General features: G+C 37.9%; 1 protein-coding gene across 1 annotated transcript; it reads right to left on the reverse strand.

The window, feature by feature from the left end:
* Positions 1-558: 558 nt before the first annotated feature.
* On the reverse strand, positions 559-17,234 carry Grip75 (gamma-tubulin complex component 4). The gene is made up of 12 exons (XM_045756885.2): positions 17,001-17,234; positions 14,756-14,885; positions 13,633-13,829; positions 13,039-13,133; positions 12,517-12,664; positions 11,476-11,632; positions 10,400-10,560; positions 8,503-8,647; positions 7,040-7,165; positions 6,215-6,392; positions 3,197-3,278; positions 559-3,013 (listed from the first exon to the last, which is right to left on the reverse strand). The coding sequence occupies exons 1-12, from the start codon at positions 17,076-17,078 to the stop codon at positions 2,540-2,542; spliced, it is 1,971 nt and encodes a 656-aa protein (XP_045612841.2). The 5' UTR covers positions 17,079-17,234; the 3' UTR covers positions 559-2,539.
* Positions 17,235-17,647: the final 413 nt, after the last annotated feature.

Genomic DNA, 17,647 nt, shown 5'->3' on the forward strand with positions numbered 1-17,647 from the left:
TGATCTGCCACATTATATTTATGTATCATTGCACATGCCAAACATTCTGGATGTCATTATGTGCCAAATTTATTACTGGAAAATTAAGCATGCTTGATGAAGTAAGCGGTGCAATTACACGACTTGACAATGGTCCAGGACGGACAGGAAACACCGTTGGTTTTTCATTTTCAGATATGTCGGATGGGTGTCTACCCCTTTTTTAACCCTCAATTCAGTAAAGCACTTGCTTCAACAAGAATGTTTAATTTTCCAGCAATAAATTCAGCACAATGTGCTTACCTGCATTATTCCTAATCTGAACAGTCAAGTATTATACAAATTGTAAGCCACCTGTTCAGTTAATATATAAAAACCAATACATTTTTTATACAGTGTCAATGTTAAAATCACAAGCTCTATGCATAATTTTTTTTCTACAAATACAATTGACTTTGTTCACAAAATTTTGAAGTGCATTTTATAAAATAAATAATGGACTAATTATAAATATACTGAAGAAATAATATCACATATACAACACTCTCTAAACAGGGATGGTAAATAAAATGACACGTCTAAAACATACCAACAGTATTCTATTTCACAAATTTACAGTGAATGTTTGTACCATTTACCTTCCTTTCTATTCACTTAATTCATAAACATAGCATGCAGAATCAGAATAATCTGCACATGAACAGATGCACGGATATACAGTACTATGTATACCAATTTAAACACTTGTAGGCAATTTAATGTAAGAGACTAGTTGGCATTGTTCTCAAAGTGAAAAGATAAACATAACTTCCTCTTTTCTCTATTCGTGTACCCCTGCAGCCAAACAGCTACATTTACCATCCCTACTCAATATACATTTCAAGGTACGCTTATTGTGGCGTTTATATCCTAGAGGGCATAACTGGCCGACCCCTCACAGTGTTCAAGAGAGAACTGGACAAGCACCTCCAAAGGATACCTGATCAACCAGGCTGTGACTCATACATCAGGCTGCGAGCAGCCGCGTCCAACAGCCTGGTTGATCAATCCGGCAACCAGGAGGCCTAGTCGACAACCGGGCCGAGGGGACGTTAAGCCCCGGAAGCACCTCAAGGTAACCTCAAGGAGGTGTGGATATATATATCTAAACACCCAAGTTTGCTTAAGGTGGGGGGGGGGGGGGGGAGGGGGCAGATACCAATACATCAGTACACCTCTATTTCCACGTATTGCCCATTTGTACTTCTTTCTTTGCTTCATGCTGGTGTAAGCTTGCCCAAGTAACACTCGTCTTAAAGTATAGTCATTTTGCATTATCAGTCGTACTACGTATTATCAGACGTACACGTATTGTCAGAAAAAGTGGCACAGTTCTATTACTTTTTAAGTATGAGGGTCAATCACTAAAACACAAGAGAAATGATAAGTTGATTCACGTGAAAATATAAACAATCCCTGGGCTTGAAAACTACTGTACTGTACTACACAAGAAGCTAAGCTGGAATGACTTGCACAACAAATTCATTGGAATGAATATTATCAATTACTGGTTTTAAAGAAAATTGATATTCAATACAAACTAAATGGAATGGAAATGGAATGCCGTATAATTCCTAACAGCCTTTATAATGTCTGGTAATTTTAAACAATAATTTGCTAGGTTAGCATTTACCATTTCAAACATACATTGGATTTAAAGACAATTAACAATATTATCCCCAAAAGCAAAGGGCTATACAAGTGCTTAATCTGTTGCAGCTATGCACAATACAGACATGGAAATACAGTATACCACTGCATCAGGCCGCTACCTGACTGAAGCCAACTGTAAACTGTGTTAATCTAATGTAGGTTACATATGGTAGTGGGACAATAATTTGAACAAAAATAGAACAAATTCAAATCTTAAAGACCCACAAAACTCAATGCCAAGTCATAACAAGAATATGGCATTAACTAAATCTCCACAAAAGAAATTTAAAATTAAATCCCTAATGTGTAGCTAGTTAGCAAGTAAAAATGTGATCCCTACATTCACAAGTCACAAAGTTTAAGTTCAAGTATGTTTACCGAGACAATAAGATACATCTCAAAAGGATAGAGTAATTTAGGCTATTTCTACCCTCTATAGGTCACAAAAAGAAAGTGCAAAAGCACAGACTAGGTTATCCATATGTACCTCATACCAAGTTACATAATGGTATCCAAGACATCATTCTTAGACCAGATATTAAAACAAAACAAATCCATATGACCCTTGAGTATGTAAAAAAATAAAAGGCTAGTTATATAAAAACTGTGCCAAGGAGAGATCATGTTTTCACAAGTACATTCAATGTCAGTGACTGGATGACGTGGTAGAAATGCCATAATAAAAATATTACTGGATTATTCTCACAAATTTTGCCAGGTCAGTTACAAAAAGCTGGAGCTGAAAACAAAGTAAAAAATACACATTTTTCAAAACTAGCCGATGTAATATATTGTGTGACAACTGTAACCTTCAGCACAGTTTTTCTTTACAACTTGTTATAGCAAAAAACATTATCACTCGTCAGAATTAGAGTGCATCAAGAGGAGACGTGAACCTTCTCACAGCTGTATTTTTGCTATAGTATTTATTATAATCTATTCTCATGATCAGCTGGGATGTATATTGTGAGCCTTGATGAAGTCGTAAGTTAGACAAGACAAAGAACAGCTGGGCTGCTGCCCGCTCAAATGCCTCATTCAGCTCCATTATTTGTTCGGCACTACTTAGGATTACTGGCTGGGTACCAAGGGGTACTACAGACCTAAGTGCCAGATTCCTATCTTTAGATTCATTGTTAAATAAAGATTCAAGAATGGTACAAAACTTATGGACTAGTTTCAGTAGCTGTTGTAGAGAGTTACTGACCATTGAGTTATTAAGGAAACACTGGGCCGAGACCGACACCAGAAAGTTATGGTGGGCTCGGGCCAGATGTTGATAATCCTGAATCTTGCCAATGTCAGCTATGAGCTGCCAGTGCTGTGATTCCAGAACATCAACCTGAAATTATTAACACATTTGTAAGCAGTTTCTGCAGAAATAATTCATTATTATCGAGACATCTCTTACAAATTAATGTTTCATTCACATTTCTTGCATTAATTATCGAGAACAGAAGTTCCTTCTGATGTTCTCTATGCATAGTATTTCAGACTCATGGAAGAATTAAGCAATTATACTAACCTGTAAATAATATTGGATGTTATCAACCAACAGACTCATATGGTGCCGCAGCGTCCACTGCAGACGGTCAGCCTCACTTTTTCTGGGAAAAAAATAATATAAAAAATATAAAAAAAAATCTGTCAACTGTTAACAGTTACTAGTTAACAGAAGTCAAGTTAGGAAGACTTTGAATTTTCTTTCAATTTTCGTTTTCTCAATTAACTACTTTATTTTCAGTGACTGGACAACAATAAATTGGAAAGTCTGTTCTCATGATCTTACTCTACCTCTATCATAAGTTTTCAAAATACCAGTCACAGAAGAATATGATCTATAGATAAAACTAAATTAATCACTATGGATTCTACAGGGCATCTCTGCAGGTATCCTATTCTTCTAAATCTCAGTCATAGTTATATTCAAGGTTTCAAACCCAGCATGGTAGGAATGTAAAATATCTTGCCTAAACCACTCCAAAACTGGATAATTTTGGAAAACATCTTTAGGTTTTGTTGCCGTATTTGAATGTTGAGAACTGGTAAAAGATGCCGAGGAGTCCATTTAACACAAGCCTTTTTTTTTTTTTTTTTTTTTTACTATGCAGCAATACTTGTGATGTTAATATAATAATTGATGTTGCTAGTTTACTATGGCACCTTTAGCAAACCCTATGACCACAAGAGGCAGTGGCATGTCTTAATAAATTCTAACATCTTAAATCAATGTTAAGTATTTATATTGGAGCATTAGTATTGGATAATAAATGTATGGAGAGGTAGTGGTATAAATTCAAACACCATCAATCATCTGGCTCACAGAACGGAAATGACAGTTATTAAATTTATACAATAAGTATTTGAATCAAGCGAGGCAATCCCAGTATGTATAGTAACTGTTCAGCCAACCCAAACAAAACTATGTGAGGGACAGCCAGATATAACGGAAAAAAGCACACTTCTACTAAACACTAATTCCATCAAGCCCTAATACAAACGAGCCCAAACACAAAACAAAACTGTTCAGGGTGCGCAACTAGGCCAAAAATGTTCAACTCTATTTACCGTACGCGTCAGAAGTACAGTATAACAAAAAACCTACAACTCCTGCCCCTCTCTTTCTCCCACTCTCACTCTCACATACACACATACGCTAAATTCTCTGAGGAATTGACAGAGTAGATAAGGATAAACTGTAAACTGTTTAACACAGGTGGAACACAAACAAGGGGGACACAGGTGGAAACCGAGTACCCAAATGAACCACAGGGATGTTAGAAAAGAACTTTTTCAGTGTCAGTAGTTAACAGATGGAATGAATTAGGCAGTGATGTGGTGGAGGCTGACTCCATACAGTTTCAAATGTCGATATGATAGAGCCCAGTAGGCTCAGGAATCTGTACACCAGTTGATCGACAGTTGAGAGGCGAGACCAAAGAGCCAGAGCTCAACCCCTGCAAGCACAACTAGGCGAGTACATTCTCTCTCTCTCTCTCTCTCTCTACCATCCCAGCAAACTGCTTCACCTCCCACTTAACCAGCCTTCCTATGGTAATGAATTACCGAAGCATTAGCCAGACCAGGTCGATGCGAAAAGTCTTCCCAAGAAAGAACTTTCGTGATTATTGGTTTTCACTAGTTGCACAAGAGAAGGAAACCCTAAACCTAGAGCCGGAGCAAACTATAGAATCAAGAGACGAAGCAACTGGCAAGCTAAAACAAATGCTCTTACCAGCAACCATAAATACATGGACATTTTAGAGAGTCGCTCATCAAAAGAATAAGCAAAGCTGTTTCCACAGGAATGTAAATGCCTCCGACACACAGAAGACAGACAGTGTCACTCAGAACAGCACTATAGTACAGACCCACCTTCCCCAGACACAAAAGAAATTGTTAACAATTTGTCTCCCTCACTCAAACTCACAATCAATAGCACCAGTAACCTCTAACCCGAGCTTGCAGAAACAGCATCAGCACGCATGCACAAGGACACACACGTGTCAGTGTTTTTCAGTGTCAGAGTAGTAGACAAATGGAATGCATTATGCATTAGGAAGTGATGTGGTGGAGACTGACTCCATACACAGGTTTAAGTGTAGATATGATAAGAGCCCAGTAAGCTCAGGAATCTGTACACCAGTTGATTGACAGTTGAGAGGCGGGACGAAAGAGGCAGAGCCCAACCCCCGCAAGCTAAAGTAGGCGAATACAATTAGGCGAGTACAAGCTATGTAGCTCCTACTTGACAGACCTCACTTTAACAGTCTCTTGGAAATAAGATCAGGTTGACCCACGACAAGTCTTGCCAAAAACGGAACCCGAGATTCTCATAGAAGACATTAAAATCTAGTGGTTTATAGTTAGTAATGCAAGGGAAGGTAACCTTTATATCATTCAAAAGGAAAGTTAGCCAACTTATCTAGCAAATATTGAAGTTTTCTCCCAAAAAGCCATGCTTTGAAGGCATGAAGGAGGTGGATGCTTGACTAAAGCCCTGTGTAACCCAGGTCACCACTGCCTGGTGACAGTGGGAACTCTGGCATTGAAATAATTGTTACAATGATTTGTTTGCAGTACTCTACATGTACCATTTCACAAAAGACTGTTGAATGCTTTGTGACCTATCAACTTTTAGAGAAGTTCACCTTGATAGTCAACCAATCTATAATCCCCACATGGTGTCCCGTCTCCGAGAGTTATTGCCGATTACTCTCTGAATCGAGACACATTTCAAGGAGCAAAACGTATCGATTGTGGCCGACAGTACCTGTGCAATAAGCCAAAAAGAGCCACTCGGGCCAGTCCAGAAAAGTTGGGGAAAAACAAAATGGTAATCTACATGTTTAATTTGAAATACATAAGACTGTTTACACCAAACAATTTCTGCTTCACTTGCAAATTTACAAGGACATGAAGCTCTGTTTTGTTGTGAAGTATTGGCCCCATCACAATTGTGACAATTCTGTGTCGATATTATAACATTAAACAAGAGCCATGAAACAATCACTAGTAAATAAGATTTTTTATACAAACTTACCTATGGAATTTGGTCCGCATCTGTGTGATCCACAACTGTTGCAGGCGGTACTGAGCTCTACGAACATCCAACAGAAATGAGAAAATGGCATTATACTTGTCTTGTGCTCCTGGAGTCAACAGCTTATGTAGTGGCCACTTGGCATGATAATCTAGCTTTAGACTTCGCCAACTTTTATCTGGGAGGTGACGTCAATGAATTAGACTTCAATGCACTGCTGCTTATACTGTACAATATACGTAACCAATACAGAGACTTTTTCCAATTATATTTATCATTAGCATTTCACATTTCTTCAAACTAGATTATCTAAATCTTTATTCAAGATTTCACTGCCATTTATAGTCGGGCTGCAATCGATAAAATGGTGATGGGTCCAAGCACCCCTTTATTTTAATTAGAAAATAATGCAGTTGCTCTAAATAAATTGTGCTAATTACTAGGCTCATGGAGAAGTAACTTTAAATATTAAGCAGCAAAATAACACAGCATCAGGCCAGGATACGAATATACACACTCACAGGCTGCACCTAGCCACTGTAGCCAAACCACAGTAAATGCATCTAATCCTAACTCCCTATTCATTCACTGAAGAAAGGTCAGCAACCGTTTAGAAAAATGCTAATCATAGCATATCATGCCCAGGGGATGAGCTACCTGCTGACGGCACATCCACTCGAGTGCTGACCTCATCTCTCAGCGAGTGAAAAGGACATTATGCATCTCTCTCTCTTTCTCTCATGCAACTAAAATGAACCAAAACGTCATAATTTCCTTTATTTTCACAAGTGTTGGTTCGGTGTTTATATGTGAATTTTTTCCCACCTGATTGGGCTTTGGTCTGAATGGAGGTTACAGCAGGCTGAGGTTTCAGAGAAAGCGTAAACTTTTCCAGCATCCCCTCTTCCAGTAACACCTGTCGTCCTGCTAACTGGAACAATCCATCAAAATCTGCAAAGTTACAAAATATTCTAAATATTCAGGTAAATAGGAATATGTTTCAGTACAGTATTTTTAATCAAACCAAGTCACATGGCGTAACAATGATCCAGGATGGACCAAAAAGTTGCTACATTATTTTCTGAAGCGTGGATTGGGCGTTTAATTTTCAGCCATGTTATTGTAACTTATTGACTAAAATATATCCCCTTTTAGTCAATTTTGATATGTTAAACAAGAAGATACTGTGCCTATAAACCACTAATGAAATTCAATATTGTGGTTGAGGAAGAATAAAACAGGAAATCCAAAATATTCTTCTAAATCACTTTAGTTGGTGCCTATAAAGTCATCCTACAGCCTTGGCACAGCTTACACCGATCCAACCTACAATATTAACGTATAATGCGCTAATTTATATGCTACATTCTAACAGCTGTCAACTGCAAGTGCACGGCCTGGAGGTTTATGAAATACATGTACAATGTCCTTAGACAAATATTTCAAGGCTACCTTGAGGTTACCTTGAGGTGCTTCCGGGGCTTAGTGTCCCCGCGGCCCGGACGTCGACCAGGCCTCCTGGTTGCTGGACTGATCAACCAGGCTGTTAGACGCGGCTGCTCGCAGCCTGACGTACGAGTCACAGCCTGGTTGATCAGGTATCCTTTGATCAGGCTAGAGTAAAGTTGCCAGCAGTCAGTGACAATGCTAATTTAAACAGATTCCTATTATTTTGACATTAGGGTAAAGTCACTCATATCAAGACAGTTGCAAGTTATCAGACATCGGAGGCAGAAAAAACAATAACACCTGCAACAGTGCATAGAATAAAACCATAAAAATACCAGGAACCCATTAAAAATGCTCAAAGAAAAATGTACTGAAACATGAAACATATTTAAAACAAGCCTGGTAGATTAAATATCATAACATTATAATTTTCTACACTTCAGTGAAGTATCCTTATGAAAATCATAGTTAAATTTAACAAAAATATAATTTATTACATTGCACTTGCATTATAGATAATTAACAAGGTCTTTTGAAATAGGCACCAAAACTTACCCATTTATGGTATCCAGACACCTGACTCTCACACACTCATGCCGTTATTTATAGCTCCTAACATCACAAAATCATGATTTTATGACTATTAATGATAAAAGTTATGTTTAACTTTTTTTTAATAAGCATATCTTATATAATGCATGTGTATGTATATATGTAAATGTTTAATAATATAAAAACAAAAACAAAACAAAATTGGGGAAAATCTAAAAAGCAGGGAAGGATCCAAAACAATATAGTTAAGACTTCAATGGAGAGAGAGCCATAGCAGCAATACTCACTGGCATTGGCCGAACTATTAAGAAGGAATGGTGTGATCGATGGAATGAGCGTCTGATACAGCTCTCCTCGGCCCAGAAGGAAGACTGCTTTCAAGTCGCCTAATTCTGCTACCAATCCTGCTTCCATTACTAATTTCCAGAGTTCCTTGTAAGAAAATAAAGAATAATTTATAATAAATACAAACAAAATCAAAAGATTCAATTCATGTTGGATGAACAAAAACCAGCATTCTACAGGCAAGTAATTATCAAAAGAAGGCGCCAAGCTGGGAAGCCAAGGACAAGGAGCCGAGGTAGCCTGCTCGGAGGGTATTGAATACCTGTGTACCTTGATGTTCATGCAACATTCTCGAATTGGGCATATGGCACCTCTACCCTTTCATCCCAACCATCTTGTGCACTCTAGTATGTGGTTATTTTACTATATAAATTTGGAACCTGGCCTTCTACAATCTCCCATGTATACATTATGCAATACCTCTCTTGCCTCCTTTCTCTAGTACTTTTTGAAAGTGCCGAGATGATCCCAATAATTTAAGTGCTTTATCGTGTCTATGCAAGTCATACACATTTTCTGTAATTCCACCGTTTCAGAAATCTCTCCTGCTCTGAAAGGGAAACCCCACTAACCCTAGGACAAAGCAAGAGGTGGAGCCCAGTCACAAGAGGCATGTGTTCCAAACCAAAGATCTGGATTGATCAAGAAGGCCAGTGGTTAAACAAAAAGAAAACCACAAAACCCATAATAGGAAGTGTCAGTGCATGAACACAGGGAAGAAATATGACACAAGCCCTATCATTGTGTCTGTGTTTGACAATGTATGCCCAGTACCAGGGCAGTAGAACTTAAAAAGGAGCCAAACCACATTGAACTTCAGGAAAGATATCTCTAAGACATTCAGTCAGTATCAAACACCACCTAAAAAGGAACCCTCCTGAAATACAGCTGCAGCAGAAAGCTATATTCAGTGGCACACAAAAGACTGAATCACTATACCGAATATTGATCATGAAATGCCTGCTCAGAAATGTGTCAAGAAAAAACCCAAACTAAACTTAGTCAGCCTCTAAAGAGCTTGCAAGGTGACTATAAATAACAATGCAAACTTTTTTATGCTCACTGTATGATAAAGTAACTCTTTTAAAAAATTATTAGTGCACAAAAATAAAACTGAACACATACAAATTATTTTACATTAAAAAACAAACTAAAAATACAGTACTCTACTGTCCTGTTCAAACCCAAGTTCACCTTAGGGGTAATGTGTGCTGGGAGTGCAATTCTTCTGCATAATTTTTATTTACAACACAAGACAAAACAAAATTACATGGACATTTACACATTAAAAATTAGATATCGAGTTTAATGATATTCCCATTCTGGGGTCCTCTCAGAGGCTTTTCAGAGTTTACACACTGGTACTCCAGAGCCAATATCTCACCATGCATCTAAAACTCTGATAACCTACTGAGGCGTAGGGACCAGAATCTTGCCCACTCAGAGGTGGGGATGCCAAGGGTGTCACAAGACACCAATACATGGGTAAAACCCTGCCAAAAAGACCAAGAGGGGGGGGGGGGGCACATAAAAACTAAAAGCACTTGAGAGAAATGTTTGGTAAATACCAAACAAATTTCTACAATCCCAATCAAAATACCACACAACTTGTCCCTCCTTTCACCACCATTTGGCAAAACAAGTCGACAAGATGTGTACACTTTAAAAGTTTCCCAAATGATGATTTAATCCAGATTTATTTACATTAGCTTTTTGTTTTTATTAATTCAAGAATCAAACTGATCAACTATTTTGATTTGTGCAATTTATTCCTAGATGAAATCAATATTTACTGCCAATAGAAATGTTCAAACAAAATAATTACTGTTTATTACCTACCTGAGAGACACAATGCCTTATGGTTTCAATGACTTGACTGAACTGTAAGATGGAGAATGTTGATTCCTGTCCCAGCGCTTCTATTAGACCTTTAAATTCCTCTTCTCGGCTCTTCAACACTTGACCACTATGTGGTGACAATGATGCAGTGTCTGCAGCACCTAAATCCAACAAAATATTAGTAGAGTTCGAGGTGAAAAGCATAAAAGGTGTATATTATATGGCATGACTCAAGGAATTAAATCTGACATCTCTAGACATAGAACAAAAGGGAAAACATGATCACCACATACAAAATATTTAGGGATAATAGTAGACTAGATAGCATACTATTTGGCAAGTGATTGATGACAAATATGACAGATGGAAATTAAGTACCCAAGTGAGCCACATGGATAGTACAAATTATTTTTTCTGCATTAAGGAGTGAAATGATATACTGTAGGGTGAAGTATGTAAAGTGAAACTCTACACATAGTTTCTAATAAAGATATGACAGAGCCTAAAGGGATGGAGCCCTTCAAGACAATTGAGAATAAGAAAGGAAAGAATGCTGGGTTACTAGGGAGCTGGTCGGCCGAGCGGACAGCAAACTGGACTTGTGATCCTGTGGTCCTGGGTTCGATCCCGGGTGCCAGCGAGAAACGATAGGAAGAGTTTCTTCACCCTATGCCCCTGTTACCTAGCAGTAAAATAGGTACCTGGGAGTTAGTCAGCTGTCATGGGCTGTTTCCTGGGGGGTGGAGGCCTGGTCAAGGACCGGGCTGCAGGGACACTAAAAAAGCCCCGAAATCAACTCAAGATACTCTACATGTGCAAAAGCCACTTTATGAAACCTAGTGGCCAAGAAAAGTTGGTGGGAAAGCTAGATCTCTCGCACTGAGGATAACTCTGGAAGTGGACACACAAATTACCTGCAGATCCTTTTTCCAGACAAATCAAATTATACAGAATTTCTTTTTTACTCAAGAATCAATACGCTAAAACATGGATGATATTTGCATGCCCAGAAAATGACTCTTGCAACAATAAATGCTTTACATTTGCATATATCTTATAAAACAAAAATGGCTTACCATAATCTTTTCTTGCCTCTCTTTCAAACACAAGGATGGCCTCCCCAATGAAAAGAATCCTTTCAGCAACAGAGATGGGTATATGACTGGGTAGCATCTCCAATCTTAACTTGCATTCTGGATTCAGTGTAGAACTACTATCAAATCCTTCAAGGCTCTGTTGATACATAATTAAGAATTATGTACATTAATTATCAAGACATTTCAAAATAAATATGGATTTGATTAAGTACCTTCCTGGACTACACCATTTAGATGCACCGAAGGCAAAGTCTGCCGTGTATTCTAGACAAGAATCACAGGCAATCATGCAGAAGAAATTCTTGTCAACCACCCAGAAAAGAAGGGTCAACAAAACCAACATATAATCAAAGAATCACATCAGTACACTAGTATTCATGAGGCAGCCCAAGTGAGGAAAGGTGCTAGAGAGCTATATCTATAATAAAAACTGACCAGAGAGGCTAGTATTCCACTCTGCCCTTCCAAGATGCTGGTTGTCTATCTCTAACCACACGAGCTCTACATCTCACCCTCGTACACCCATCTTGTTACAGCACGCTTGACTAGCAAGTGTGTCAACAGGACCGCCTGGAGGTCAAATCAAGTGTGGCAGCCCATTAAGGTTTTTATTATGGTTTAGATACCCATAGTTTGAAATGGGAAGCTTTTGAGGCTTATTAAGGTCCCTGTCAGTCAATTACTGATCGTCCCAGGATGCAGCCCATAACAATTGTCAAACTCCTGGGCATCTATTTAATGCTAGGTGAACAATGGCCTCCAGTGCAATGGAACCTTGCCCAAATGCTTGCCCCCACCATAAGATTCAAGCCCAGGATTTTTTGGCTGTGATTCAACTGCATTTACCACATCACCTGTACAGTCTTTGACCTCGTCAGTAAGACCCTTCGCATCAATCATTATCTATAATTATTGTATATACTGTAAAATAAATAAGGTTACAGAATATCTATAAAACATCAATTAAAATTTTTTAAATTAGGAAGAGATTATTGACAAAGTATGTGGCAATTGACTTACAAGAGCATCCATATCCTGTAGCTCACCAAGAGATTCATGACAAGTTGCAGTGTGTATAAAAAGCTCTTGATGTGGGTCAAGCAACAGTCCGTACAAGAGCCAATGTGTCAGCTGGTCAAACAGCACGGAGTGAACTTCCTGCTCAATCCTGAAATGCAAGTGCTGGTAAACTACTTGTTATGAATATTCAATATATTCTAATCAAAACAAAAATTGGTATTTATCCTAGTTTCAATATGTAACTTAAAGGAATGATAGAGGATCTTTATCTACAAAAATTTAACAAATATATCTAGTGGCTTTTATTATCACACAAGATAAAATAATCACTATCACATGATACAGGAGTCTGGCATATCCCGTAATGTTCATAATATGCTAGCGACATGAGCCAAGGAAAGCCGAAATGCCACCCGGAGAGGGATATTTCATTACACTCAACACTGTATTTCACCCCTCTCTAAGTTGGAAACAGTGTAATGATAATAAAATGACAATCCAAAATTGAAATTTACTGCTCACCGCATCAGAACGTGCTTTACATGTGCCACAGAATTCGCTGTGTGCTTGTGAAGAACCTCAAGAATCATGCATCCATGAACATTTTTATCTTCAATCTGGAAAGAATAAATAAACATATTTTATGTCTATCATCAACCTTTGCAATGTAGATAAATGAAGGACCTTTGTACACCACTTGTGTAGTGGTGTTCTGCACATGTAATTTTAGGGATACAATGGCACTTACAAAAAATTCAGATTGCATTGTTCTGGATATGATCTAGTTTCACTTGTAATTTTTTTAAACTAATGCTATTTATCACCAGATTTCTAGTAGTTGTTATAAGTAGATTTCTTATAACAAACAAATGTTTCTACAAATTTACACTCTCAACATAAAAATTATTATTACATATACATAATGAATATAAAAGAAAAAGAAAAACCTTAAAGTTTTCGTCTACCATTTTAAAAGAACAAATTTAACTGCACTGCTAGATGAACAGGGTTATAAAAAATATAATGGAAAAGAGCTCCATGTGCTCCTGGACATGAATTAACCACCCCAAGGAGAGAGAACTGCATTAAATGGAACAAAATAATAAAATTACTCGCCTGAGTTACCAATGAGGCAAGAGCAGCTAATAATGGAGCTGTAGGTGTGAGAGTAAGTAGCAGTTCACTGAGTGGAAGGTGAGGATCACTCAGCAGTCTGTACTCCAGCTCTACCACTGTAGTTTGAAAGGTTCGTGCTGTTTTACGAAGAGCCGTGGCAAGTGATGACAGGTATAATCCACAGCGATGAATTTTATCTGAGAAAATAAAACCTTGAGATAATGTGAAAAGCCCTTTTTCACAAATAGGGCACAAGGATGTTTCCAAAGGCAAACAGGGATTTCTTTAAACACACTAGTCAGTTTTACTAGTAATAGTGAAGTACTGGAGTAGAGCTCCTTCCAGCCTGGCGTGACTTCAGGAGGTACTTAAACAATCCAGGACCACCAGGTAGTGCCTAGGTGCCAAATGGCCCACCTGGCCAAAGCCACCTTCCAACATGTAGCAGTACCGTGTCTGAAGTCTCCTCACATTCTGACAGAGAAAGCTGTGCAAACAGGAAAATCAGTAATACAAAGAAGGGAATGGAAGAATCTAAGTATTCTGCATAGAGAGGACCATTATATTTACATAAACACACACACACACACACTAGTACCAACAAATCCCAATTTCTGAGCTATTCCATTCAGGCAATACTGAACTGATGGAATTTTTCAAGTGAAAAGAGAAAGCAAATAATAGGAAATGGGAAACGAGTTTGCTCTATCCGAAAAGTAAGTCTAGCCTGGGAAATGGGTCAGATAACAGAGGACATTGAATTCTAAAATACAAATATAGTAATAATAAATATAATTACTGAACAATTATATTTATATAATGTATGTTTAAACAACCTTCAGGTCTCATATGAACACTGCACAAAGGATACTGCTGGCTTTTTATTGGGAATATTCTTGTACCCAGCATTATCTATGTACTCTTAGATGCTAGATAATATAGCTTTTTCTGTGTTAACAAAAAAACTTTTTGGACAAAGGTTGAAATTTAAAAAATCTAAATTTACATTAATAATATTAAATTGGTAATTTAATCTTTGCCGTTGCCCAAGGCTTGCAAACAATAACGCGACAAAAAAATGTACTTAAGCAATGAAAGTACAAGTAACCTACTTCACACTAACCTGTATTAACTCTGACAATGTCATAAATGTTACAAAAGTTTGTAATCTTCTTGTAGTGGGTTCCAATGTCTAGGATCTGATGGATGATAGCAAATTCACTTGGATGAAGAAACCCCAGATCATTTGATACCTGCAAACATGGAAGTTTAATTCGACTTCAGTGTCATTACATACTGTATATAAACAGTACTGCACATATTTGAGACCTAAAAAATATTTAACAGTTATACTGTGACTATATATAAAAAAGCATACTAGTATAAATTAAAACTATGCAGATACACTACTAAATAGCTCCTGAACCTAAAAAACAAAGAGGCTGGAGGTATTAAATAACATGTACTCTCACTCAAATGGACTAAGTGGGACCGCCCACCTTTGATTTCATCAGCCATACTGTTCTATCTAATGTTAATATGGACATGAACATTTTCAGCAAAAAAATTTGTTAATAAACAAAACATACATTTACACATCAGGATCTTTATCACAAATACCTATTTCTAATATGTTAGCAATGTAAATCAAATACACATCATAGAGAAATGTATAATAAAAGACATGATATTTACTTATAATTTTCTTTCCTTTCAAAAGTTGAGAAAAAGCTAAGCTAGGATGACTATAGCACATGGAATAGATATAAGGATAGAATAAGAGCTGGGATAAAGTGGCAGAGTGAAGGAATAAAGCACAACTATTTGGACCATTGGAAATCAAACGCCACTTTCCTTAATTGAACCTCCAGCACCCTTGCAACCTTTCAGTGTTCAAGTGAGGTGTTCCAAACTAAAGGAATTTGCATGAGCTATATACTGTACAGTACTGCATCAAAAACCGTGCTGGTACAAATGCCATATTCCTTCACAAGGCTACACTCGTTTCGTTATCAATTTCCTCTTTCCATAAATAGTTAATTAACATATTTTACTCAGTGGCAGATAACTTCATTCTCGACTCGAGATCGGGAATCCCAGGTTCAATTCCCAGGTGGGACATAAATGGTTTGGCACATTTCCTTTTACCTTCACCGAGATTAACCTTGCACATTTCCTGCAAGGAATCCAAACCTTGAGGTTGATGTCGAAGAGTTTTTGAACTCTAATTCAGAGACACTCACAAATGAAGATCTTACAGGGTTGGAGACAGTAAGGACTGAAGATGAAGCTTTTGTAGAGGAGTTGGTTGCCGAGACACCCCGAGAAAAACGATTCACAGCCAAGAAACTAGCAGAGGAATTTAAGTTGGTAGAAGATGCCTTGGCAATTTTGGAAAAGCAAGATGATGCCGAGATATCAAAATGCTTCAAAATTACATTTAATGGCCTTGCACCCTATAAGCAAATTTACCTGTTAAAGAAGAGAACAGTTGTGCAAAGTACTTTGAGAATATATTTCCAGACAATGTCTCCAGCCCAGCAATTATCTCTCAAAAAGTTGCTATCAATTGCCTCAACAATCTTCAAGCAAAAATCTGACCCAAAACCATTGATTCCTACAGCAGCTAGTGATACTGATGATAACCCACAGGTGTCTGTCACCAACCCATCATCTCCCACATCAAACATAGCCAGCGACACGTAGCCTCCCACATCAAACTTATACGAGGAACTCACATACAGGGGCCAGTGGCCGAGTGGACAGTATGCCAGACAAGTAATCCTGTGGTCCGGGGTTCAATTCCCGGCGCTGGCGAGAAACAATGGGCAGAGTTTCTTTTACCCTGATGTCCCTGTTACCTAGCAGTAAACGGGTACCTGGGAGTTATACAGCTGTTACGGGCTGCTTCCTGGGCGTGTGTGTGTGTGTGTGTGTGTGTAAAAAAAAAAAAAAAATAAAAAATTAGTTAGTAACAATTGATTGATCGATAGTTGAGAGGCGGGCCGAAAGAGCAGAGCTCAACCCCTGCAAGCACAACTAGGCGAATACACACACACACACAAAGAATTACCAGTCTTGACATTTTTCAACCCTATATTTTGAATTTACTGTCTAATTCTCCCTAGTTATGAGTAATTTCTGGATACCCTGCCTGGTGCTAAAATTCTTTACAATTTGGGATAACTGCCAGGAGAAATTGTTAACTTAATCATTTATTTTTCCGCAAAAGTTAAATACCAATCAGTATACAGAACACTTGGATGTTCCGAGGACAATGAGCTGCAATATGAGGTCGATTCATAACCACCCACAATGGGTCCATTTCATAGCCTAAACATACAGATTATTACTAGTTAACAGCTCACCTCAAAACCGAAGTCTTCCTTCCCCACAAACATGTCTCCTCCAATCCCCTTAACCGCAGAAATAAGGTCGTGTAGCATATTTGCTGCTAATAATTGTTTGTAGTGGGTAATATGGTCTTGAATGTTATTCAAAACCAAGTTATTCAAGAAGTTAGCGGTTAGTGTTGTTGTTTGAGGGAAAGGGGCAGCTACAGTACTTGTTGGTCTGCGTCCTCTGTTGTCTCTTTAGTTTGTATTCTACATTCATTGATGCAGTAAACATTTAATTAAATTATTTTATGTTATAACACAATATTCTATGAATTTTCATTATTTTGTTTTAAAAATTTGTGTTAATGGAGTCATTAAATCTTAAAAAAAACGTTATTATATTTTGCATTCATCAGCAAATAAAGTTGACGTTGAAATAGTTCCATCTTGCCTGATAACACTTAATTTGTGAAATTGGCTGTCAGTACTTGCCTGTCAGCACTTTCCTGTCAGCACTTGCTAGCTGTCAGTACTTGACTGTCAGTACTTGACTGTCAGCACTTGACTGTCAGCACTTGACTGTCAGCACTTGACTGTCAGCACTTGCCTGTCAGCACTTGACTGTCAGCACTTGACAGTCAGTGTCAAAGGGGTGAGGTCTAGTTCTTTATGTCCCG

This window comes from Procambarus clarkii, chromosome 74 (genome assembly GCF_040958095.1).
Source record: "Procambarus clarkii isolate CNS0578487 chromosome 74, FALCON_Pclarkii_2.0, whole genome shotgun sequence".
NCBI lineage: Eukaryota > Metazoa > Arthropoda > Malacostraca > Decapoda > Cambaridae > Procambarus > Procambarus clarkii.